The 26,175-nt window shown below is 39.6% G+C and overlaps 1 protein-coding gene across 2 annotated transcripts in view; it reads right to left on the bottom strand.

The window, feature by feature from the left end:
- Positions 1-262: 262 nt before the first annotated feature.
- Positions 263-26,175, bottom strand: part of EPN2 (epsin 2) — a 46,858-nt gene continuing 20,945 nt past the window's right edge. Inside the window, exons 2-9 of one of the 2 annotated variants that reach the window (XM_054211627.1) lie at positions 24,727-25,500; positions 14,298-14,410; positions 12,702-12,794; positions 12,279-12,435; positions 8,973-9,146; positions 7,274-7,366; positions 6,121-6,336; positions 263-4,523 (exon numbers count right to left, since the gene is read on the bottom strand). In XM_054211627.1, the coding sequence (XP_054067602.1) occupies positions 4,186-4,523; positions 6,121-6,336; positions 7,274-7,366; positions 8,973-9,146; positions 12,279-12,435; positions 12,702-12,794; positions 14,298-14,410; positions 24,727-25,321 (1,779 nt within the window). In that variant the 5' untranslated portion in view covers positions 25,322-25,500 and the 3' untranslated portion in view covers positions 263-4,185. The remainder of the gene's footprint in view (positions 4,524-6,120; positions 6,337-7,273; positions 7,367-8,972; positions 9,147-12,278; positions 12,436-12,701; positions 12,795-14,297; positions 14,411-24,726; positions 25,501-26,175) is intronic. The other variant, XM_054211629.1, reaches the window with a different exon arrangement.

The following is a 26,175-nucleotide window of genomic DNA, read 5'->3' as shown; positions in this document are numbered from 1 at the left end:
TCCTTTCTCATAGCCAGAGCAGGCCTGCCCCAGGAAAGCGATGAATGCATCGAAGAAATCACATTGACAATGTACAAGAAGCATTACTCTCAATAACGGTTAGATTTCTCCTAGCACCTAGGACTTTTAGCACAAACCTTAAATCATCTCAACCAATCCATCAACTTTCTGGAAAAACTAAATCAAGCATGGCAGCGACAGGTTTTTTTTGAATGGGGTTATAAACACTATGCAGAGTCTCGAAAAAGCAACACGGCTGGAATATAAGCAATACAATTTTAATTCTGACCAGTCACCTACAAACCCCTTGTCTTTCCACTGTTCTGATGGCATTATTAAATATCACATTTGTGACATCGCTCGGGAAAAATGACACAACGATACAGACATTATGATACAATAGTACAAATGATAAATTATTTATACAGTAAATAATGTCAATAGTCAGCACAAATTCATAAAAAGCAGCCGGCTCCCAGTATTATGAAAACAGTTTGGTAAATATTTAAATTGTAACACTTGTAAAGGAAGCGAGTCTTGTGAGATTCTGCTGTGAAAAATAAACCATATATTTCTCCACCATTTGTGCAATATTAATACATACAGTACACATTAGAAACTGTAACAGCAAAAGGGAAGATGGATAACAATAGTTGTCTTAGCTACGGGACTTCAAAGAGACTGTAAACACCACAACCCACCATGGTTTTCCTTCCCTGTCCCCTCAATGTAGTTTAGTTTCTATATAGTATAAAACTGAATAAATAACTGAGCTTATTTTGGGTTTAAAATTACGCCAAGATTTTTTTTTTATTTTTTTTTTTACAAAATATTTAACACTTTATCTTTGGTCAATTTGACCAGTAAGGCTATTTTGGGATACTAACATTTTAAAAATCAAAAAGCACTTTTAGTATTTGCAAGTGAGAGAAGAAGGGGAAGAGGGAAATGCGTTTGGAAGCCAGAGCAGATGAGATCGGATATGCACACGTCCTCCGTGCAAAAAGAAGCGGGAGGGCAAGGAGGGAGGAAGAATTATTCTGGAGAGCAGTTAAATTATCACAAAAAAGGAGATTTACTACCATTCTGGGCAAAACTGAAGCTTCACCTGGCTAGGACGGCAACCACTGGTGAGCGTCACTAGCTACAGCACCGCACACCCGCAGGGCACCGGAGGGACGGACACGTCCCCAGCCCAGGAACCGAGCAGATTTACCGAACCAGCTGCTTTTCCTCTTGAATTTGGCTCCTGCCACAACCCCCAGGTCAGCCTGGGAATCTCAGCACGGTTCATCCTTAGCCTAATGCTTTACAGCACCCCAGTCTGGGCTGAGCGCTCTTCAGCATGCCTTGTCCTGGTTTATTGTGCGATATATGTCTATATATATATATATATATATATAATGTAAAAGTAATACAGCTCTTACAGAAGTGGCTTGGTAAAAGCAATAATTTGCCATTCAGCAGTTTCATTAAGCTAGGGCTCCCTACCAGACCAACAGCACATTTTTATCAATTCATGGTGACAGATCACGACTCTGAACTGTAGATGACTTCATCATTTTAAATACTTACTATCAACCCCATCTTGTCTCCAAAAACAGTTACCTAGTGTTTAACGAGAGGATGCGGTGAGAACTTTTTGGCTGAATAGACAGTGCCCCATCTAACTGTTGTAAATGCATTCAGGTGACAGACTAAGGGAAAAACATCAAGTGACCGCAATTCCACTGTTTGTAAAATTAAATTGGAAAAAGAATGACGGATAAATCTTGCCACAGATCAATTGGAAAGCACTTCCCTCCCCCACCCACCCCCCATCTGCAAGAATCACACCCTTCCTGGTCTACACTTTTCAATAACTTCAACAACAACAAAAAGTAAAGTATTTTTCCTTACTCTGAAAGGCAACATGAATGGTTTTTTGTTTTCTTTTCTTTTAAAGACATACTGGGTGCAGACAGTAATTCTCTTTCCTCCCATATAAAAACAAGAGCAGATGAATATTCCGAATCCTACTTGCAAATTCAACAGTACTCAAGAGGATAGAACAATCTGCATAGAAACATCCACACATTTAGCATTCCGTATACTAATAGAGCTACACTGACCTACACAGCTAAAATCCGTGATTGTACCCTAGATTTGATAGTCTTTCAGCCTCCCCTACTCACCAAAAGATATAACCCGGTCCCTTCCAAGTTAGCCAGCCCCTCTCTCTCCTGCGGCACACGACCCTAGACTGGCACAAGTCCCACACAGCATCGTTACACCACAACACACAACTCTGGCAATTTCTTTCAGCTTCTTTGTTTTGTGTTTTGTTGTTTTGTGTTTGTTTTTTTTTCCCCTCCTAATTAGGGAAAAGGCCACCAAGATGCATCAGTTCATTCACAGAGATGCCCTCAAGGCAGTAGCAAGCACTGGGACATCCCTTTCCACGTGCTCCGCCGACGTTCGCGTTGCTCGTGAAAGCGGAGCTCGGAAACGTCGCCGTCTTTGAGAAGGCGCCAGGTTTCCACCAGAAACACCGGCTGAAACCTGAGCGTGGTTTAGTGCCGAGGAGTCCAGACATGCAGGTTAAAATGTATAGTTCAGCTTACAATTAATAGTTGTAAATGGAACCAGTTATTAATATGGAGTGCACCTTTCATTAAGAAAAATTAGTCGATAAAACTAATGAGTCATGTTTGTACATAACAATTTTTAACATCTCAAGTAGTATTACAAGAAAAAACGGCCTCTCTTCCGATCTTCATAAAGGCTAAACGTCTGTCCATTTTGGTAATCGGAAAACGGGAACAAATCAAGGGAAAGGCGACTTTAGTGTTTTTTCTTTTTAATGTAGTCTTAAATCATGTTATGCTCAAATTCAATTCATCTAAAAATAATTAGTCACGAGAATTTGTTTTGATTTGCATTATGAATACTTCATTTAAAAGTAAATATTTTAGTGTTAATCTTCCCTTTTAAACTCTCTTTACAGAAACAAAGAGCTAAAACCATAAATAAGAGGGCATTAAAACCATAGAATTGACATTTGCCAATATCTTAATTTTTCAGCCAGACTTGATAAATCTATCAAAACCAGACAGTTAAATAAGAACCACATTATAAAAATTAGCAAAAAAAGGACTATTAGGTAACTCTGCAAACTCAAATATGAAACTGTACTAAACAAAATATGTGCAAAAGTATACAAGAGTAACTGCATATAGCAAGGTTAAGCCTGAATTAGTTTTAAAGCTTGCCCCGGTGAAATTGAATTCAAAGTTGTCCCGCTGTATTTCTCTTTTTTTTTTTTCTTTTTCTTTCAACTCACATTGTAAGTCAAATAAAAACAAAATACACATGATAACTTCCAAACGAAGCTGGTACTGGACAAGCACAGAGCAGGACACTCACTCAGCACGAGTGCAGCATGCCACTCACAGAGAGTTCCTCAGGAGTCCTTAGAGTAGTGTACAAATTCAACACTGCATACGACAGCACACGTTATACTCGACAACTTGAGAATGTTCTTGGGGTTTTTTTTGTCTGTGGTTTTTGTGTTTTGTTGTTGTTTTTTTTTTTCTTTTGAGACAAGCTTGCTTTCTCAGTCAAACCTCTGATAGGAAAGCAGTGCGATTTTGCGTTGCAATGTTTAATGCATAAAAACCAGCCACCTGGGCCCTCCGAATCGTTCTCTTCTAAGAGTAAGGACTATGGGTGAACCAACAGTCTAGAACTGTGTATAGTTATGTGCAAAACATTCACTAGCACTCTGAATCTCAGGTCTATCATATGCGCACAGGAAGTGACAGATGCAGGTAAATAGTAATTTCAGGATCCAGCACATCATCTGACATCTACAAAATAGCCAACGGGGTTTAAAATGGCAGGTTCTCCCTAGAAAGTGTATTGAAATGATTAACAAAGTAACAAAATGGGCAGAATCTAACTTTGGTGAAAAGTCTGAACATTTCACATAATGCTCAACAAGCCAAAGTAAGGTACCATCTGTAGCAAAGACTAGATTTAGATTAACTGGTAAGTAGAGACAACTCTTCAAAGATCATAACTGTAAACTGCAAATCTACTTCCAAGTCTCTTACACACCGTTCAGTCCACACAGGCCACGTTCATTTCGCTGTAAAGACTTCAGCCTGGAAACACTATGAAAAGAAAGTTCCTTTAATTGGGTCTTTATAGGAGAAAAGGGTTAGTTGTATTTGTAGACTGGGATGCTGACGGCGGGATTCCTGTACTGTGAAGAGGTTGGGTCATTGATCCTGCAATGCTCACGTTCAGCCCCTGGCCCATCCTTGTTATAGACGCCACAGTGCCCATAGCTGGTATCGGTGCCATTCCCACAGGCACTGGGGCCATGGAAGACAGAGGTATTGGCTCCATGCTTATCGGTGGCACAGCACTGAAAGAAGGGCTGGTTCCCATCACAGGACTCGCTCTCATCTGATTTAGAGTGAGGGGCTGAGGCTGATTCACTTGGAAGGGGTTGATTGGAGTCGGTGCTGTAGCGGCACCTAGTTTTGAGAGAAGAAGGGGGAAGAGAGAAAGAGATCGCACCTCCATAAACACGAGGTTTTGGAGATCGTCTTTTCTGGCAAAGAACACGCCTTCTTGTACATCCCCATCTGCTCCCAACCCCAAAACACCCCGTGGAGAAACCTGTGTGGATGCCATTCAGCAAACTGGGGTTGCACTGGTGCACAAGTATAGTCCATTTCCTTGAACCTATCAATGCCACAAAACATCCCTTTGCTGATCAACAGTTTCCATTTCTGACAGGCATCACTGGAGAGACACGTTCTAAATTTGGTTACCCGGAACATGCCTAACCATGACATCCAGATCGCTAATTATTTTTTAAAATGCTGCTTAAAATTTGCATTACGCAAGAGAACTGCAGGCTCTCTGTACTCCTTTACTGCAATCTGGCTTGCACAGATTTGTGCGTTTGCTTCAAGCTCTCACCCAGTCAGCTCCATTTAGAAGCTGTACATGCTTCTGGCACTGAGTTTTGACAAGAATTCATAAAGTAAACAAGTTGTTTCCGAATTACAGCGGTGCTAGAAAAAGCAGAGAATAACTTTCCCAGCGTTTGAGGTTCTTTGGACTGCTGCCAACACTACAAATTCCTTTTACCGTATATGTATAGTGTTATTTGGATGGCCCAGTGACCCCTTATAAACTTTTTGTAGTAACCGGTAATGGCAGATACACAGACTTCCTCTTGCTAAACACTGCCAAGGCTGTTCAGAATTACTGGCTTTTTCCTACCCAAGGAGTTTAATAAACTGTCTTTTTTTATTGCTTTTTTTCATTGGAAGAGTGAAGAAAATAAATACTGAAATAGTATTTTAAAGCATTTCACCATCCTAGCGTCACAGAAAAGTTTCAGTTCATACAAATGGCTTTTATAAAATTCATACATCTCCCATGTGCTTATTGTCACCATTTAAGTCTGCTATAAGTAACGGCTCACTTCTATCGGGGCCAATTTACAAGAGAACTGCAACAGTCTATTTTTTTCAGAACACACTTAGATTGTGTTTTGATCAAACGTAGTTTACCATGCTAGCCTAAAGACAGGCTTAACCCAGTAAATTATACTGCAGACTTTGCCATCTGGAACCCCTGGTTGCAGTCTGAGATGCTACCGTGCCTGCTGTACCACAAGCAGAAGGGCCATTCGTACCAGCTTCCACAAAACCTACTGGCTACTACCCTCCCAAGGGACTGTCTGGTGGCACACGTTCACATCTTACCTGTTTTGACAGTCAATCAGCTTTAGCTCAGCCCTTTTTAATAACCCAAAGCCTTCTTCTAACACAGATCATTTTGAGAGAGCAAGTGCAAAAGTGGAAGAAAAACTGCTCGAACAAAGCTCAGGAGCAGATCAGCTGCAAGAGTAGAAACTGTGCTTTCAGGGTCCAGCAGTTCGCCTTGTAACCATGATGCCTCACCCTCCTTCTCTCAGTCATGATCTGTTGGCCAAAGTAATCAATAAAAACAAGCCCAAACCACCCTACGTTAAATCAAATAGGACTGAGTTATGCAGTCTTCCTATAAGAAGGTAAAAGCTAAAATAGAAAACTGAAGGAACGTGCAGAAACAGACCTGGTGCCAAGAATGGATTCAGTGAAGTAACAGGTTGTGGCGGCTTAGACACCAGTGAATCCAGGTTCACCAAAGCAGCATTGGGGCCCAAAAAAGACTCGGGGGTTTTCCGAGCTGCACTTTGTTTGCCTGATGTCCCGCTTGAGTGCTGGGAATCAAAGAGATCAGGACTTGTGGTACCGCTATGCTGAGACGGCAAAGTGGAACCTGATTCAGCTGAAACACAAAGAGAAAAATAAAACTTAGCTTATTAATCTACACAGTCAAGCAAAGAAAACCCTGAAGTCTCTGACAACAGAAATGTTTTAAAATCTAATGTTTGTATTAGTCAGATTTAAATGTTTCAGTACATGTTACACCCTTGTAGCATGCAAGCAGATAAGTGTTCTTTAGAAGAGTATGAAGAAGCTACAGTTAGAGTTGCAGTGCTCCACTGAAGGCGCTACCTGATTTGCCCTGATGAAAATTCTCACAGCTCTACTGCAACAGATGGGACTAAGAGCCTCCAAGGAAAACATACTCAACAGCCTTGGCTTCTGCCCTTACACTACGCCACTGCTGCACCCTTCCTACCTAGATTCCACCCAGGTTTTCTCTTTTGTGCTAAAGAAGCCTAGCCCAACTTTGAATTAGTCACCATTCTTTCAGACAGAACCATCCAGAAAGTACACAATATCAAAGCACTTAAGCGGTAAGGTCTGGCAGTTTTTATTTTAGTGACTAATGACCAAGTAAAAAATAAATTTAAGCATTCAGAGAAGTGTATTTTCTCATCTTCCTACTATTGTTACACACTAGAATTTACACATTTGAGAAATTCAGTCAACATTGTTCTGTTTAACTCTCTGAGCATGATCCATACTCCAAACACGCTGGATACTGAAAATTTAGAAGTCAAATTTCTGGGTCAATGCAACAAAAGATTACAGAGTGAAATTCTATGGCTTATAATGCAGAAGGCTCATTCCCCATAAGTTCATGCACAGGCAAAAATGTTAACAACAAGCTTTTACTGCTGCATTATCACCAGCTTTCATTTTTTCCTTTGTGAAAGTCAATTTTATTTATTTTTTTGAAATAAAATTTAAGAATCAAGACATTTGTTGCTGAGACTATCACCCAAATTGCCACATGCTAAGAATCTGATTCATACCTGGCTTTTTGGAAGTTCGAAGTGTGTCAAATTCAGAAAAATCATCTTTAACTGTACCATTCAAATTACTGAAGAGGTCAAAAGATGTACTTCCTGTTCAAAACAACAAGACAGCCCTGTCATTAACAGATCTTCGGTTGCTTCACACACCTGATCCTACTGAACGCAACTTCCAAGCCATTCATGTTACCAAGAAGCCGCTCTGTCAGGTTCCAGGACAGCAGTTCAGATCAGCCTGAGTGCTCCTACTCTTACCTAGGATCAAGGATAATGGCAGAAAACTGTCCTTTCTTACAGTATTCACCAACTAATTCAGAATAATGTGTGTTTAAATCACAATGTAAGGCACACCTTAGCATGCTGGGTTTTTATTGAGTGTCTGCACTAGATAGATGTGTAGGCAGGCATATATTGCTGCGGAAGAAGAGAACAGCAAGAGATTTACAGCCTATACTATAAAGCATGTTAATCACCCCTCAAGTAAAACACACTTCTGAAGACAGTTCCAAAGACAAAGGCATCATTGCTATAACTTAAGTGATGATTTGACTTACGCTTCTCAAGTTAAAAGGAGCAGGAATGCAACAGAAAAGGTTATCTACGCCATGTAGAGATGGAAAGGCCCTGTTAGCTGAAGCACCAGAACTTGCCCAGAGTTTGCAACAAATGAAAACACAACATTTTCAAATTGTGGACACACCCTTACCTCAAAAGGGAGAAAGAAAAACATAACTAAACGAACAGCAACCACAGCCCTGAAAAGCTTTGAAGTTTGCCTTTTTTTTTTTTTTTAAATTAGTTGAAATGTTTTTCAAATTTAACCTTCAACACGTTATGGACTTAGCTCCATAAAGTGAACAAAAAGACAAAACCCCAAGAATGAAGATTGCGCATAACAACAATACTTCTTATCAAGAACAAAGACTCGCCATGGTTAAAGAATCATTCTCATAATGATCCAGTTATTGCCCTTTGCCCAGTGAAAAGCTGATTAGACAACTTTTCGCAGTACTCAGACTCCTTTGTTTATTATGTACTGAGATGAATGACTAGCAGAAAATGCATTTAGGATGCATTTAGCCACAGTGCCAACATGAAAATACCAGGTATTAAGATTCATCAAGGTTGCATTAGTTACAGAGCATGAATAGACAATTACATCAGCACCTCCTGTATCTTGCTACACAAGGGCTTAGGGATAGCTTTCACACCCTCAGTCTGAAGTAACAAACCTTCATTTGCACCTCTAAAAGTCTCCTCAGAGCATGGAGCTGCTCGGCCTGTCAATCTACATCTGCAGAGACATCCATCTGCATAGCTATTTATCATGATGAAAGGTAAAATTATAGTATCATTCATTTCCAGAAATTAAGTCCTTGACTAATTAAAGATAAAACACATTTAAAAACTCAACAGCAGCAGAAGTTCTAAGTGCTCAGCATGCATGCACACATACCAATAAAAGAATGTCGAAGGGACAGAGCAGGGAGAAGCAAAAAGAATTCAGAGCTCTAAGTCACAATAATTACATTTGAAGATTGTTTTGCTGCTAGCTATTACAACTCCCATTTATTTTACAGACCTGTATTGCAAACTGTTCAGCGCACAGCTTCTTTGAATCAAGTTAATGCAAGAAAATAATTTGGATTTCACCTTCATTACTCAAATAATATGGGTATGGGATGAGACCGTTTCTCACCAGAAGTAGAGAGAGGTTTGTTTGCAGGTGCTGGTCCCCAAGGATCCACAGAAGATTTTGCTGCAGTAGAGGATGGCTGAGCAGGAGCCCAAGGGTCAACATTTTTGGGCAGAGACTGAGCTGTGGATCCTGCTGGTGCTGCCCAAGGGTCAACAGAAGCAGCTGGTTTGGCACCTGCAAAAAGAACCATCAGGAACACAAGTCAGTACAGTTCCACCTTGGAAAGCTTTCCCTGCAGATTACTCTCTCTTATGAGCCATTACTGCCAACTAATAATAAACATAAATAGGTGAAGCAGTTCATCATTAGGAATACCGAAAGTCTCAGTGTCTGTGTCATACATACTGAACAAGCAGCACAAGTCAATTCTGTGCAACACAGATGAATAAAACAAATCTCCCACTTCAAACTGAATTAAAAAATCTGTAGTTCCAACAAGAAAATAAACTTGCCTTTGTTACAGACACTGCCACCACAACAGACAATCCCTGACTGAAAGTGACCTAAATCACAGGGTATATTTACAAACTCATGATGGGAAAGAAGGTTTCCAAAAAGCCTACATATAAAAGATACAAAATATAGAACATTAAGACTTGAACAAAGAAAAGTCAGTCTGTAAGATTCAAAGGGAACAGTTTTCCAACTCTTTTACCATATTGTTTTCATAAAAATATAATCAGCTTCCCTGAGCTAGTTGTGCTTTTTTTATTCCTGTTTGTAAGCATTCCTCCTGACACAGATCTAAGCTGTCCACTGATAGCTCTTCCTATATATTTTTTTTTCAGCCCAATGCCTCTATGTTCAGGATTCCCATTTTTATTGGAAGACACTGACAACTCTTCACTCCTAGAAATTAAGATTACCAAACTGCTTGTACATCAACAGGTTGTGCACAAGGTTAGGGCTTCCTCGTGGAAAATGACAAAATAAGGCTGTAAAGGGAGAAGGAAAGAGAAAGAAACTTGCCTCACTACAGACAATTTCCTGCCAGGCTTTTCTTCTTCCTCACCAACCTACTAATTTATAGCTTTTCAGATTAGGTGACCTCTTCTTCTTTCTACCATTAAATGGAACTATTTTGGCTTATCAAACCCCAGGACCACTGGAGCAAATCACATTTCGGATTTGCAGGGGACCAGGTCTGTGTTGGAAGCTATCGCTCTTGCTTTGTTCTTCTGACGTCCATCCCTGCTGCTCCTCCCCAGCCATCAGAGTACAGAAATGGGAACCCAGTACTTTAAATGCACATCCTGTACAACTCTACGGTGATCAATTACCTTTGTGTCAGATAGTACATGCAAATACATTTCCTCTTCCCAATGAAACCTCTCAACCAGTCACTGTTTAATCACTAAATAACTGTATAATCCAAGAGTAGGACAGAATTATCCATGTGGTACATGGCTATTATCTTTAACCGCCATGTGGGTTTCAAGTTACAACTGAATTATTGTTTTATTTTTCAAAACTATCTACAGACCCCCTTGGCATCACAATGTTCTTAAAAGCCAATCCAATGCTACACACAGTGGCACAAATTCCAATTTGCAACGTTGGTCTTTGTTTCATCAACAGGCGGCACAGTCTTGCTGCAGCTTCAGACCAGGAAATGCTAAAGTTCTCCAAATAAGTCCAACTATTCCCACACCGGTACTTAGATTTCCTTTATCTACCCTTAGTGCTGAATTACGAGCAATGCCACACAAGAAATGCTAACGACAGCACTTCCTGTCAACGGAAGCTTTCAAAAAAATGTCTTTTCTTTCATAAAGAGAGCACACAAAATTAGAGCACTTGGGAAGATACCTTCCCGTAGCTTCCATTATCACTACCAAAATGCCAAAGCACATGCAAGCTTTGAGAAATACAATTTAATGAGCTGCTCTTATTAGCAGTAAAAGTCATAAATCTTACATCTTCAATAATATCCTTGGGAGCCAAGTAACCAGCAAGCTGGAACAAGGGGGTGTTCTATGGCATTAATAAAGTTTAGAGACACTGAGAGGAAACGCTACAGCTGCAACTGATGCAAGGAAAATCTTGTCAGAAGATGATATATCGAGCACAAGATTTGAAGAAGGTGGATTTTGTTTGTTTTTTAACCACAGAAAAATACACTGAACAGCCTTAGGGCCCAAAACTTGGACTTTTTCTGATTTCATGCTTGTAGTTTTATCACCAAAAAAGAAACACTTAGAACAATGAACTGTAATTGTCCCAGCAGCTATGTAGGTGCCTTTAATGCCACTATGAGGAAGAAAAAAAAAATGCATTTAGTTATTAAGCTTCAAAATTTTCATCAGGAATCTTGATGGTGATGGGCTGAATGCCGATGCAAATTACTTTGAAGCACTTTATAGTAGAGGTTGTTGATTCACCAGCCTGAAACAAAATTGACCGAACTAAGCCGTTAGTCTTCAGGAAAAAGCTTCCATTTGCACAGAACCCCTGTCCCTCAAAAAAGAAAAAAAAAAATCCAAAGACAACAAAAAGCAGATCCAGCTCCAATTCCACAGACGTAGCAAGTTTAACACGTACTGTGAGGAACCATCAACTTTCTTATGCGAAGGAGAAACTCCTTGGACAGACTTTGGCTAACCTAGAAAACACTACACAGGCAGCAAAACACACACACAAAAGCAAACAAGAAAAAAAGTGGACTTAATTGCTCTTTAAGATGTGAAGCACTGGATCTTTCACTTCAGAAACAGACTCCATGGATTTAGCATCGAAAGCTTAAGAAACATGGTGAATATTTTAAATGGTAACCTCATATTTTTTTGTTAGGTATAAAAAAATCTCCATTTAAACAATTTAATCCATTTGGTTCTGATGGTATACACATCACATGTCACTAGGAGCAATTAAAGACATGGTAATTCAGATCTATGGCCTTCCCAACCATAGCACCCTGCCCAGCACTATATTAAATACTAGCAAGAGTCTAAATCCATGACACTGGACACAACCAGCAGTCAAAGCATGAGCATCCCCTCAGTCTGAGACAAGTCGGTTTTGTTGTACAAAGACGACAGAAGCTTCACTCTTCTCCTCCATCTTAAGATTCAAAATGCACACACAAAAACCCAGCTGCTTAAAAAGCAGGAACAAAGTGCAACATGTATTTGTTTCTGCTTGGAAATGAGTTAGGGCAATGCTAGTTCTAGAGTACAGGAAACAATCAAAATGGACTAACAGACCATCGTTATCAAGCATGACGTCGTACACTGAGAAACTCTGAAAAGCTCAACATTAAAACCCAAAAACTTTTAAATAAGCATTCCTCTGGCAGATTATTCTTACCAAATGATTGCCACGGGTCAGAGGCAGTAGCTGCAACTGTGGATCCTCCCCAGGGATCAGTTTGGTTTGCAACAGCAGGAGGTCCCCAAGGCTCCGTTTTCTGCGGGGCCGGTGCCGAGGAGGGCAGGGCATCCATTAGGTCCAACAAAGTGGTATGCTGAGGGCAGGAATAATCTGAGCTTTAATCAAGAGCATTACCAATCTGAAGTACAAACCCATGAGAGTGAAGAAGCAATTTTTTTTTTTTCCTTTTACACACCTGCATTGACTAGTAGTTTGAAATTTAACCCACATGGAAGAAGTTTTAAGCTATACAACAAAGCAATCCCAAAAGCATAAAAGAGCTCAGTATTAAGCTATTTTGTGTTACTGTATTTCAGCTTTTGGCAGCATAACCGGGAATTTCTTAGTCGAAGGCACTACCTCCTTCTTTTTGGGAATTTTAATTGTGTCTCTGCGACTCTCCTCCAGAGCCATCTGTAATCTCAGATCATCTCCGCGTCTGAGGCGCTCCTCCTGCAAAGGAAATCAACACTGTTGATATAGACCATTAGCCTAGACTCTGCTGCTTGCTCCCTCCAGGTGTCTACCCCCTTGGCAGGACACTGCCAGGGAAGGCCTGGGCAGTCCTCCCTGCCACCCTAGGAGCAATGCGCACCACAGGCACGCGCAGTGGGATTGCCAGGATTATTTGCTGTCACTTGTCCGTAACACAAGTGGAGTAAAAAAAATTTCTTGCCTCAAACAGAGGTCAGGAGCACCCTGACCCTTTTAACACCAGTGTAACAGTGTGATCATAACAACATCCATTTTGCTGACTGAAATTTACCCTCGCGTTGTTTTACTCCTAATGGGAAAGGTATAAATGAAACATTCTTTCCAAAAATTCAGTTACAACGCTAGAAACATCACAGAACTTACAAGTAAGTATCCCATCTCTAAATTACTGTAATGTTCTTGAGCATTCAAAACATCACAGAAGGATGCAGTGATTTAAATTTCTATTTTCCTGGCTTTTGTCAGCTTCCCTCCACACCTGAAGCAACTGTTATAAAGAACGCTAAGTGAATTAATCCAGCCAACTCCATGCATACATCTGTTAACTACCATGTTAGTGGTACATTCAACTACTTTAAATATCTTTGCTTGCATCATGTCTTTCAGAAGTTGACTAATTCCCCAGCTGGTATTTCCCTTGTGATTTTTTAGGCTATTTCAACTGATAGATTCTGATTTTTATTTTCTTTATTGCTCAATAATGACAAAGTTTACCAGTTGGTAGTTTCCCTTTCCAAGCACAAGGATACCAATGCCTAACCTACAGCAGTAAGGTAAAATCACAGGAAGCCTCTAAAACATGAGACACTCATCAGGCTGATTTGAATTTTCACTCATAGCTGAGATTCAACAACTTTGTTATATATTAATATGCAGTAAAATCTATCGACAATTACAGCGTTTACTCCAAATTCAGAATGACCCTCCTAAGAATTATCACAGTAACGTAACCTGTGTGACAGATCAGGAGCCAAGTCATTGTAAACCACGTTCTTTATAAATTCTACTACTTTGTGTCAGGTCACCTTTCTGTTCCAGACAATCTCACCGAACGAGCAGATCATTCAAGATTTCATGGTAATCAGAATTCACTAACATTTCTTATGCTGGCCCAAATAATGAAGGTTTTCAGGACTAGTCATATTTTCAGTTCTTCCTAACTGAAAACATCTTCAGTAATGTGATGATTAACATCCTCCCACACAAAGTCTTCTTGCAAAGTGACTGTTGTCTTCCACTAGTCTCAACAGCTCGGAGGCTGCAGTTACTTTAAAAAGATTTTAATAAAAAAAAAAAAAAAAAAAAAAAAAAAAAAAAAAGCAACATCTTCCAAAATGGCCTTTCTCTCCCCCTATTCCACCTGGAGCAAAGCCAAGCTGCCATTGAAAAAAAACAAAAAACAGGATTGTAGTCTCAACTATCAAAGCATAGACACTGTGGAAAACCTACACGGGAACTGACCTGCTCCGCCACTTCCCGGCTCATCGCCAGCGCCAGCTGCAGTTGGAGCTCCTCTTCACCACTCGTCTGAGGCCGGGCCTGCTCGAGCTCCGAGGAAACTCGAGGGGACGTAGCTGTTGGAGACAAAAAACCAGCAAATTTAACAATCAAAAAGATATAACAGGTTTGATTATTGTTCTCACCAGACCACCCCACTTTCACACAGCCATTCTCAAAGGTCCCCAGCGCAGCAACAGGTCCCTCACTGGCCACCATCAGCTCCCTCAACCCTCAGAGATAAAGTTCGTACCAAGGCTGAGGTTAACAACCAGAACAATTAAGCAGGGAGAACTTTGCAACACAGTTCAATTCTTTTAAAGGAAAAACTTCCCTGGAAAACAAAGGCTTTTTGTGTTAGTGCGGCTGTCATATCAAAAAGTATCACCAACAAATGCTAGAGACCCTGTCTCAGTGTATCAGAGCTTCCGCAGGCAGGCCACTGACTTAAAAAAACCTACAGAATTAATCGTTCAAGAAAACATTTGTTGATGTTTCTTACATCGTCCAATGTCAGTAAGAATTTGCTGGGAGTTGGCCAATACCAGGGTAAAACTGGATACCACCCACTTTTCTGTAAAATAATACAGTCTTAATGGGACAAATAAAGAACTATTCTTAACTGCCAGGCAGGCTCAGAGAACAACAAGCCAGCTATTCATACTCAAAATTTACAAAAATACTGTACCATTCTCTGTTAAAAAAAAAAAAGTTTGGTATATATGTTGGAGGGCAGTTTGTTTTTTGTTGTTGGTTGGTCTTTCTTTGGATGAAGACCTCTATTAGCTAAATAGCAGCTGGTAATCTCCCTCACTCCTCCTCGAATAACAGTCAAGCTTGACAGCTAAAACACACAATTTCTCAACACACAAGCATTCTTTAACTGATGTTTTCACTACAGTAGCAGGCAGATATTCCCATCCAAATGGGACAATACTAATAGGTTTATCACCATACAGTAATTAAACAATTTTTGTCGTCCCCCCCCCTCAGAATTCTCTAGCATCCAAATCATTTACACAGAAATTTTATCTTACCTTGTCAAGGAAGTTAGCATTTAATGGTTGGAATGATAATTAGTCTGGCAAAATATACATTGACATTTAATAAAGAGGACCTATATTTTTAAGCTCTGATGTCAAACTCAAAGAAACCACGTTTCCTCTTAATAGGCCAGCTAGGCATATAAAAATCAGATTGCCAAACTGTAATTTAAAAAAATAACAAAACAAAACACTTTTTCAGTCACTACTTCAATCCTCCAAGTACTGCAGTCTTGTCTCCCCTTAACTTTTAGGCCAAATTGACTTTTTAAAACCAAAAGCGTAACCTTGTCTCTCTCATCCAGCAGGCCAGAAGGAAGGTGACTCTCTCTAAATGAGGAATGATCTTTCCTTTCCACCATAACCCAACGTGCCATCCCATCCCACGCCATTTCTAAAGGGACAAATTAATTTACCACCCAGAATGATTCCTTCCACGTTGAGCTGATCCTAAAGCTTTCAAGCCAAACAAATAAGCTCCGAACTTCACACTTACAAAGATGTTACACATACCTTAATTCTATTGCTTTTTCAAACCCTTTCTCATATAAAGTCTCTAAATTTAGCCTGCTTCACAAGTCCTTTTTGCTCCAACAGTCACAGGCAGGCTCTCCAATATATTATATGGATTATTACAGACTTTAAAGTAGGAATAAACGAGACATCAGATAAAAGGATGCCTGACGGCATGGAAAATACAGCCTTAAAGCGTTTGTGAAGTTTGTAAAGAATATTCTTAAATACGAAAATAAAGAGAACTAAAAAGAAAACAGGTTAAAACTCCACATGAGGTCACCAAAAGGTATCTCGTAACAGAAAAAACTGAGATCCTTCTCTGATTTGTCAGTCAAAAAGAAAAGCAGCAAAGTTAGTCTATATGGAGTCAGCAAAGTATTTTATGATGGTAAATAGGACGTTACTGTTAAACAGAAGGTAGTTTAAGAACTGAAACAGGAAAAGAACAACCTGAAGAAGAGATTACATCATACTGCCTACCACCAAGGAAGTTTACTAACAGTTTCTCAAGAACTGGCTTTAAGATCCGTCTTAAGAAAAATGATGTAGTAAATAAATGCGGGAGGTTATGGGAATATGCAAAGATAATGCTAAGAAAAATCGTCAAACTAGAAGGAGAAACAGGAATATTAAAAAATACAGATGACCAAGAAGGGAAAAATAGAAATGGTATGACACAGAGAAAGAAAATAATTTCTTTGATAACCATCTTATACAAATTGAGGGCATCAACTGCAAGTGACAGAGATGTGGAGAGCTTTCTTTAGTACCAAAATACGTAACTCACAGCCCCTAACCTAATACAATTATTAACAGTAGCACTACTGCATGAAAGCATTAGTCAGAATTCATCTAACAAATTAAATGCAACTGTAGTCATTCAAATCCGAGGCAGATGATTTCAAAACAGAATGGATGTGGAAACGCTTCCCTTTTGAGCATAGAGAATATTTTATGTGTTTATCTTTGCAAAAAGAAGATCAAGCAGTTTATGGTTGCTAAATACATCAGGCTTGCAAATACTGTGGAGTGAGAAAAGCTATTTAAGATAAAGGGGCAAGAACTAATGGTGTAAATTGACCATGAATAAATTTGAGATACAAATAGAAAGACGTGTCTGGAAGCAGGAATTGTAGAAAGAAAGAGTCATAACTGGTTTCAAAAGAGCTGGATAAGCATACAAATGGGACAGCAACATAGTTGCCTGAGAACAGAGGGCAACTGGAATTATGATCAGGAAGGTACTTTCTGGTCTTCTGTTTCTTTAGCTGCAATTGTGGGGAAGAACGCGATTTCCTGCACTTTTTGCACAGGAGTTTTTCCATCTCTGTTGGCATACCTACATTCTGTAACAACTCAGAAGCTGATAGTAGAATGACTTGAAAATGATGTGAAATGGGTTACTTTAACTCTGTTGGTTTTCCTCCCATTTCCACACGTAGGACTACTTACCAAAAGCGCTCACCAGTTTCAGCTTTTAACAGCATGCAGCGGTTTTACACTAAAGCGCTGCAAGAAGCAGGGATCACATCCTACTCCAAGCGTCTCGCTCACCCTCCCATGGTGGGTCCTGGCCTTCCAGCCGCGCACGGGAACGGCAGGCTGGCTTTGGCAGAGAGCTACATTACCTCACAGCTCCCAACAGAGACCAGCATTCAGCAGCTCCAGGATCTGAACACAGATAATAAGGGGTCTCACAGATATAGCTTATTTCTTTCCACTTTTAGGCCTCTCAGCAATTCATTCTACTTGGTTTTATTAACTCTAAATGGCACTTTAGAGCTCCTTTTACAAAAAAAGGAAAAATTTGTCCATTTGAAATTCTACCTTGGGCCTCACATTAAAAAACATTGATAAAAATGTTGCTATTTTACATTTAAACTTCTGCATTGGTTATAAAACCATCTATATTAAATAGTTGCCAGCATATTTTCTGAAACAGCGTTAAGGGAAAGTCAATCCACTGTTCTTGGTAGTTATCTGACATGTTTTACCTAGCAACTTCACTCCTAAATTTCTGCAGTATTATAACTTCCCTTCTATATTGGCCTCATCCTGCATTAACGTTTTAGTTGCAAGGATCTAGCATAAAGGTTATTGCCTCAGTAACAGTATCGCTGCCACACAAAGAATCTCTTATCCCACAGCACATGACAGTTAACTCAGATGTTTATGTAAGATGGGACTCAATAGATCAATTCTGACCTGCTAAACCCTGCTTTTGTTGCTGCTTTGAGAATTTGGAGATCCCAACCTCTCTAGGCTGCCCAGAAGCAACCGCGAGGGAATCTGCTGCAGTGGGGAGACGTGCCATCGGGCTGTCTTCTCAACAAGGCTCTAGCTGCAGCGCAAGGAAGTAATTTCCAACCTCAGTTAATCACTAAAGCAGGATTCCACTCCACCATCTGTCTCTAGAACAGGCTATGACGTCTTTCATACATACTCATTGGTAATTTACTATATTTTGTCTATATTAAAAGCCCTCTGTAGACATCTATAGGTTTGGTTAAGTTAGTGAGTTAAAGCTCCTATACAGTACACAGCTAAAACGCAGTCATTCCCTGCATTGATAATAAAAATCAGACTGGGTATTTGCATTCAGAAGCATACGCTTGGTTTTTTTGTTTTGGTTTGGGAGTTTTTTTGGTTGTGGGTTTTTTGGTTTTTTATGTCGGTCTAGACCAAGTGATGGCACAGAGCACCATGGAAAATAAGCCTCAGTTTTTTAATTTGCAGGTGGCATTCTTAAGAACAGAATTCGGTTCTTAGTAACATTTATTCAGAAAGAAAAGCTGCTTCCTCACTCAATCAGTACATCTACAAAATCAAGTCTGACTTGAAGAATTAGACTAATATCAAGGTAAGAACTTAGAATCTGATAGCAATTCACTTGGGAACCAAGCAGAGAACCCATTTGTTAGTCTTCAAATGAAAGACTATTCAAATAAAGGTGGGATACTTTCAAAAAGCCAATCTAACCTCTCAAATTATGAAAGGGTACGTGCAAACTGCTTAATCTAGAAGGAATTGTGTAATGCACCTTTCCATTGGGAATTAAAGAGATCTTTCATATACAACACAAAAATTAAATAGCACCTATTAATGCAACAAGGTGGAGCTGATCACCCTACTGCATGATTCCTACTTGCACTGAAGCAGACAGAGCACTCATGAAATTCATTTAATACTGAACAAATCCTTAAGGCTTGTTGCAGTTAAAGAGCATTTTTTTTCTCTCAGGTGATCCCTACACTCATCTTAATAGACATCTTAATAGACATAGCTAGATAATTTATTGCAACTACAGAAGCCTGACTATACCAACAGCATCTCCCACCTTTACTTAGAGCAACAGAAAAACAAAAGTACGACAAGAGGATTAAATCAAGTCGACAAGTGACATCTATCAGATAACACAGGAGTCTACCAAATTCCTTCCACACCTCAAACCACAGAAATTATTCAGGCAGCTCATCCAAATTCGGTGCTGGATGATATGCCATGTATTCCCTGACTAAGATGGAAGGCCAGAGACGTATTCCAACCTGCAAAGATGTAGAACACATTATAAGACAACTTTTAAAAGCAGCATTCTGGACTTCCTATAATGTCAAACCCAAATTAGTAATTGCTCTGAATTATTATCTACTCCAAGCAAAAGGGGAGACAAAGCTGAAATAGATGAGTGAACACAAATTTGCTGATGCTTCACAAAACTGTTTTTAAATAAATGAGTCAACTTACTGTGAATTATCACTGGAAATATTACAACTCATCATTTCACCTAAAGAAAACTGCTCCCAAAATCTTTACGGGTGAAGTTAACAGACGTGGCATTTCACAAGATCCATAAAAGCCTTTTTTGGTCCATCTTTCGCCAATCTTTTATCAAATAGGCTGTATGTATAATGAATGGGATTTCTCAGCCAAGCAGCCTACCTCCGGGCAAAGTGCTCCTCTAAAATCAGGTCACACTGTGCACATTGCGTTGTTCTCTACTCTGCCGCGTTTGTGTAAATGAAATCAGGACATTAGAACACACACCAGTCTTGCTCTGCCAACATTTCTAAATGCAACCCAAACCCAAGGCACCAGATGGCCAAAGGAAAGGACATGTGTACAACCTGAAATAACATAGGTAGGTCCTGGTTTAGGCATAATAGGATTGGACCTCTTTAAAAGGCGGAGCTTCGGTAAACTTTGTTTTAAACCATGAAGGTAGCACAGGGAGTGGGCCTATGTTTTCCTGGGATCCTTCAAACTTGAAATTCATTCAAACGCAGTACCTGCTGGAGGCAGGGGTGCAAAGGAACTGGCTGTGTCAGTCACTTCCCTCCAGGCAGAGGATTTTTCCATCATTTTTCCGATTCCCGTAACCACCCTAGCCATAAGGAGCTGCAGCAAATACCCTGCTTGCTTTCCGAGCAACCACAGCTTAACTTTGACAATCCTGGATAGGTCTGCTAGAGACAACACAACTGCCCTGCCCTCAAGATGGTTGAGAAAGAACAGGGAAAGCACAGTTCCTACGCGCCAGCCCTGTCTCCTAAAAGCTTCTGCAGGCCTGAGGTGCTTGAGTACAACGTTTCACAGGTACACTGAATTGTCTGCCACACAGCAGTGACTGTGGGTTACGCTTCTGCCATGCTGCTGCCGCCATGCTGACGGCTCCAGTGTGACAACAGAGTAATATTCCTGTGTAAGCCTGCGCTGAAAGAATACTTTTAAAAGATGGTTATTAGATGAAGGACTTTATCGAGACCAGTAACTCTAACTAATGCACTCCCAAGCTGGAAACAGCACCACAGTTTAGACTTAAGAGGTCTATATTAAGAACACCCTACTTTTCCCCATGCAGCCATAAATCCAGAATCCTATTTAAGTGGTCATTGGCACCTGTACATGAAACAAGGCGAGGAACAAGAGGCCTAGTTTTCAAAACAGTGTGACTGGATTCTAGCAAAAAGACAGTGTTTAGACACAAAGCCATATGAGGAGTGGGGAAATACTGCTCCAAAAGATTTCAATGATTGACCTTACATTCCTTCCTCTTCCCAGTAGGTTTAGTTTCAGCACCACCACAAGAACATTTCCTTAACATGAAATAAAACCTGCTATCGGATTTCACGCAATTTACATACAATTTACACATTTTTCCAAAATAAATACTTATACGTATTTTGTCATGCAATATGTATTAGCTCCTAACCTGAACTTTAATTACCCCTGGGTTAAAGCTGGAAGATAGCCAAGTGTCCCCAGTGCGCCAGAAATTGCTACAAGATGGTGGTTGGGAGGAGCTTTATTTTTGCTTTTAGCTTTACACTATCTCACTTAGCTTCCATTTACAGACTACGAGACTAGATAGTAAAAACATACTAATGCTTTTACAAATGTTGGCATCAACAGTCAGTAATATTCACATGCCATAACGTACTCTCAAGAATTATACAAGCTTTACAGCACAGAGATCTTCAGGGCCAACAGAGTCATTAAGGCAAAGCTTTGGGGGAAAGGATTTTGTTAAAAACTATCATGCTTTACCATTTCAATTTCCACACTGAAATGACTGTGGAAAGGACTGTTAAGAGATTAGATGAAAATATCTGCAAGGAAACAGGGAAAACGTCCTTGTTTACCAGTGTGTCTTGCCTGTAGCAGTGAGAGACGATGGCACATCAGTCAAGATCCTTTTCCATCTTGAATTGTCTCACACTATACAGGCTATCAATACTGCTTTTATTTTTTCGTAAGGGATAAATGTGGGATGCAAAGGCCAGCAACTCTACAAGAAAAGCCTTTCTGGCTCAACATCAAATACAAAACCCAATTCTTACATGCACTCTCAGATACAAGCATACACTATGCTTAAGAAGCTAGAGAAGAGCAGTAGTTTGAGCATTGCAGTGTTTACAGTTAATGCTGTACAGTGAAGTTAATTCAACATTCTGAAGAAACTCAATGAAAAAATGGTTCACTGACTTCCCCAATAGTGCACTTTCAGTAACTGACAGAAGGGGGAAGAGATCCCTCACGCACAATCCTGACACATTATCCACTGGAAGTTACTTGTTCCCCTAGTGATCTGTACTGGAGAAATTATTAAGCTCTTTCAACCAGCTCAGGCTTCTTTCGCTCTGAAAAAGAAGTATTAGAAAGGAAAGATTTTATAGCCAAACAATCTTTTCAAGTAAAGGGAATGCATTCAGCTACAAATTCTCAAAATCTGCAATCCCCACCCATTGCATCGAGCAAGGAGAAGTAAAATTGTTAATACCAAAACGCTGAGATAAAACATTTTATTTATCTATGTTGGTAAAAAGGCTGTTACACTCCCCAAACTTTATTTATATTTGAATGTTACTAAGACATGCTAAATATTTAGCAAAGAAGATGGATGTATATATTTTAAATAGGCAAATCTCATGCTATAGATTGCAAATCTAAATAGCTCTGATCTCCTCTTCAAAGGCTCAAAGGAATGAAAGAGAATTCTACCAGAATATATACTACAGCAACCGCATCTTAAAACTGTTATAAGGAGAGTATTTCCCAGGAGCTAAGCATAACTTAATTCCTTTTACATATTTTACTGAATCCATATTTTCAGAACAAGAGAAGGGTATCGTTACAGAATAAAAGAAAACATGACGGATACAATCTCTTTCACTTTAAATAATGAAAAGCATCTTTTCCATTAAATTCAGAAGGCACAAAAATAACCCTACATTTATGTAACAGATTAAATGTCTGGATTTTGATGAAACTCCTTCCTCAATTCCTAGGATAAAGAACAAAGCTCTCTACAGAAATTTTTCCATTATCAGAAGCACTTAGCACAGCTGTTTTGGAAGGTGCTGGTTTGCTTTGCTATACTCAATTAAACCATACAAGAAACATATTAAAGCTTCAAAAGATACAGATCATAAAAACTAACAACCATCTGTATTTTTGCTGATAGATAATTAAGTCCGATAGAGTCTACAACAGAGGAAGACCCTAAAGAAAAAGAGAAGCCTGAGATTTCTAAAGCTTCTTAGGTACATGCGTATGGGGGAGGAGAAAAAAAGATTAAGAAATCATTACCTCAAAACCAATCCTGCAAATAGAGACATGCAGCAAAGTCATACACAGGCAAATGGGAGTATGCAGCAAATCAACACTTTGTACCGAAAGAATAACCAAACTTGCTTCTTGACATCTAGTCCTCCATCAAAATTCTTAAAACGTCCAAGGAACAACAATTCAGAAACACACCCTGCGTTGCTCAATCCTGCTGTATGGAATTGTTTGAAGCCTCTGGTAGCATTTAACATGACAAACAATAGTTACATGCACTAATTAAAGTTAAGAGCTGGTGAAGAAATAACCCTGTGGAACAAACCAAAGGTGTGCTCAGCATACCTTAGTGACTACTATTGCAGTCCATCAGCATAAGTTAAAAACACCAATATTTCAAGCTATCTCTTAATTTAAGAGTTTTTGTTGTAGTCAACAGAGGTCTACATACCTCAAAACCAAAATGTTACTGTTGTGATAACAATATACATGGTGTCTTTAAAAAGTCACACTGAATCAATGCTCAAGTATGGTTATTACAGAAAAACTAAGATGTCTGTTATTCCACTGATAATTCAGAGACAAGATAAAAATTCTCATACCTGGAAACCTTCATGCACTTTTTTTGAACTCTGCATCCTAAAAATATTTCCTTTTAAAAGAAAATATTTTTTCCTGCTCTTCTCTATAGCTTTAAATGGACAGAGATTTTCTTCATCCTGGCTTGATTCTTCCTGCTACCTCCTACTGCCTTCCACAGAAAATGCCTGTATATGTCAGGGGCACTGACACCATTTGCGTATTTATAATCAGAGAAGCACTTTGGGACACAGGACACGACAAACTTAAGATTCTTAGAACTGGTGCTCAATCGATTCACCACACTGGCTGAGTTACAGTCCTCCACACACTATAAGCATTCATTTAAAGAAAAGATTTTCCTTCAGAATTAGACCACAACCACTGACATTCCAGCCAAAGCAGCTTTCATCAGATCATTACTTATATTAAGAAGGACTCAGTGCCAAACCAGGCCTCTTCCAAACATGACAGGGAGTCCCCCCAAGCAGTGGTATAAAGAATCCATTCTTCCCACATCATTGTATTTTTTTAAAGAATGAAATATAGTATTTTGTACCGATACTTGCATACCAAATGCTGATAGTAGAAATATTTAAACACCGACATATTCAGAGTTACTCGACCAAGAACTGCTGAGCAAGCAATAAAGGAAATCAAATACCAATATTCTTCCTAAAATAAAATAGCGGCAACATAAAGTATCTAACAAAGTGATCCAGGAAATACTCTGTATTTCTAATTTTTTCTTGAATTATACTTAACAAAAAAAACCCTCAACACAACAAATTTTCTAGCACTCCTTTTAAAACTAGAAACAAACCAAAAATTCCATTAAAAATCTCCCCACTGAGACCGGGCGCCTATCACACCAAACACTGGAACACATTCGCAAACGCAGCTTGACAATGCTACCTTTGGGAATTGACAGTAAACAACTGCTTTTTAAATTGATTTACGTCAGCACACACATCCTCTACAAAACAAATATTTAACCAGTCATTTGAAGACATTACTGCCACGGAGCAGACCTACAAAGACTCAACCATTGCAAAAAGCCCCTTGCAGTCAGCGTATTAATCATCCTAATAGGCACCACTTACTCTCATGCCTAACGGCAAATCAGAAAACAACAATTTCTCAAAAGAAAAAGGAAAAAAACCAAACTTCTTTTATGTGTGTTTGCTCATACTTACAGCCATGGTAAGATGCTGGGGATCCTCCAGACTTTCCATATTCTTGCTCTGAGTAGCTGGTGGATAGGTTTGGCTGACTGGAGCCTCGGCCGAAGGTGATCTGATTGCTACCCACTCCAGTGGCCACCTGAGCCATGCGTTCTTTGGTCTTCAGGGCTTGGGCCCTCTCTGTCTTGAGTCGCTCATCATCCTTCAGAAGAGATACTAGCTGCTTGGACTTCTCCCTCACATTGATGCCCTGGTCCTTACCATCTCGATCAATATACTGAAAATCTTTCAACGTCTGGATAGCAAAAATATTCTCTTTACACTGCTGCGCCACTCTCTCAGAACCAGTTTTAATCAGGTAATCTAACAGAGTAAGGGCCTTGTATACATGTCGCCAGTTCTTGCCGTGGTCATTCAGTCGTTTCCAGATCATGCTCATAATTTCAGAAAAGGCCACAACATTGTAAGTCAGATCTGCTATTTCAGTCATTAATGAACTGGAGGGACCCCAGGGGTCATTAGAGGTCGCTTCCCGAACTTTTATTTCGGCCTCTGAATAATTGTTCACAATGTTCTTCATCTGCCGTCTAATAGACGAAGTCGTCATTTTTATTTCCCTTTTTAACAAGACAGATTCCAGAACACAAACAAAAAAGGGCTATATTTGCTCTTCTATGAACGTTTCTGAATTGCAAAGGCTCCGTATCAGTGGCTTATTTGTAACACGTTCCACTACAATCATTTCCTCTCTTCAAGAGAATGACATGAGAAAACGAAAAGCATAACCTGGGTAAGGAAAGAAAACAAAGCATGTTAGTTGCGTCTCTAATTAATCCTACATGGAAAGCAATCTTATAGACACCTTTGAGAAATTTTGCTAGAGTTAACTGATTAATTTTCTCCCTCAATTTCTTCAGGACATCTGATTTTGAAAACAACTCGCTCTTCTCACAAGTAATATTAAACACCAAAGATTAAAAACCTGAACTGCTGAACAAGACAAAAGCAAGGAAACAACCATGCTGATGCAAATGCAAAATTTGAAAAGCAAAACAGAAACAAAGTCCAAGAAAGGACTTATGGATTTAGTTTCCAACAAGGTAAAACCTACCTAGAATTTTTAATTACAGAAATTACAATGCTAGCTTGCAGAGCTGAGACAAAACTGCATTGGAAATTTCCTCCTTAGAAGCCATTAGCTTCCCTTAGCAGTTTGCTACCATTGCTGTAGGAATCTGCATACTGAGAGAATAAGCAAACTTCCTAAAAATTAACCAAGAGATTTCTGAAACCTCAGGTAAGTTTAAAGCAGGCTCAGTTTCAGGGCAGAGATCTTGAACAGTGCTCTGCCTTCAGGTGAGGCCTAGGGAAGAGAACCGAGCACCAGAACGACGCATTCCAACTGAAGGTGACCTTTAATGCTAAGCAGATTAGAGGGGAACTTTTTTTTCCAAATGTATT

The sequence above is a fragment of the Rissa tridactyla genome, chromosome 8, assembly GCF_028500815.1.
Source record: "Rissa tridactyla isolate bRisTri1 chromosome 8, bRisTri1.patW.cur.20221130, whole genome shotgun sequence".
NCBI lineage: Eukaryota > Metazoa > Chordata > Aves > Charadriiformes > Laridae > Rissa > Rissa tridactyla.
The sequence above is the reverse complement of the archived record's forward strand: the minus strand, read 5'-3'. Positions and strand labels throughout refer to the sequence as shown.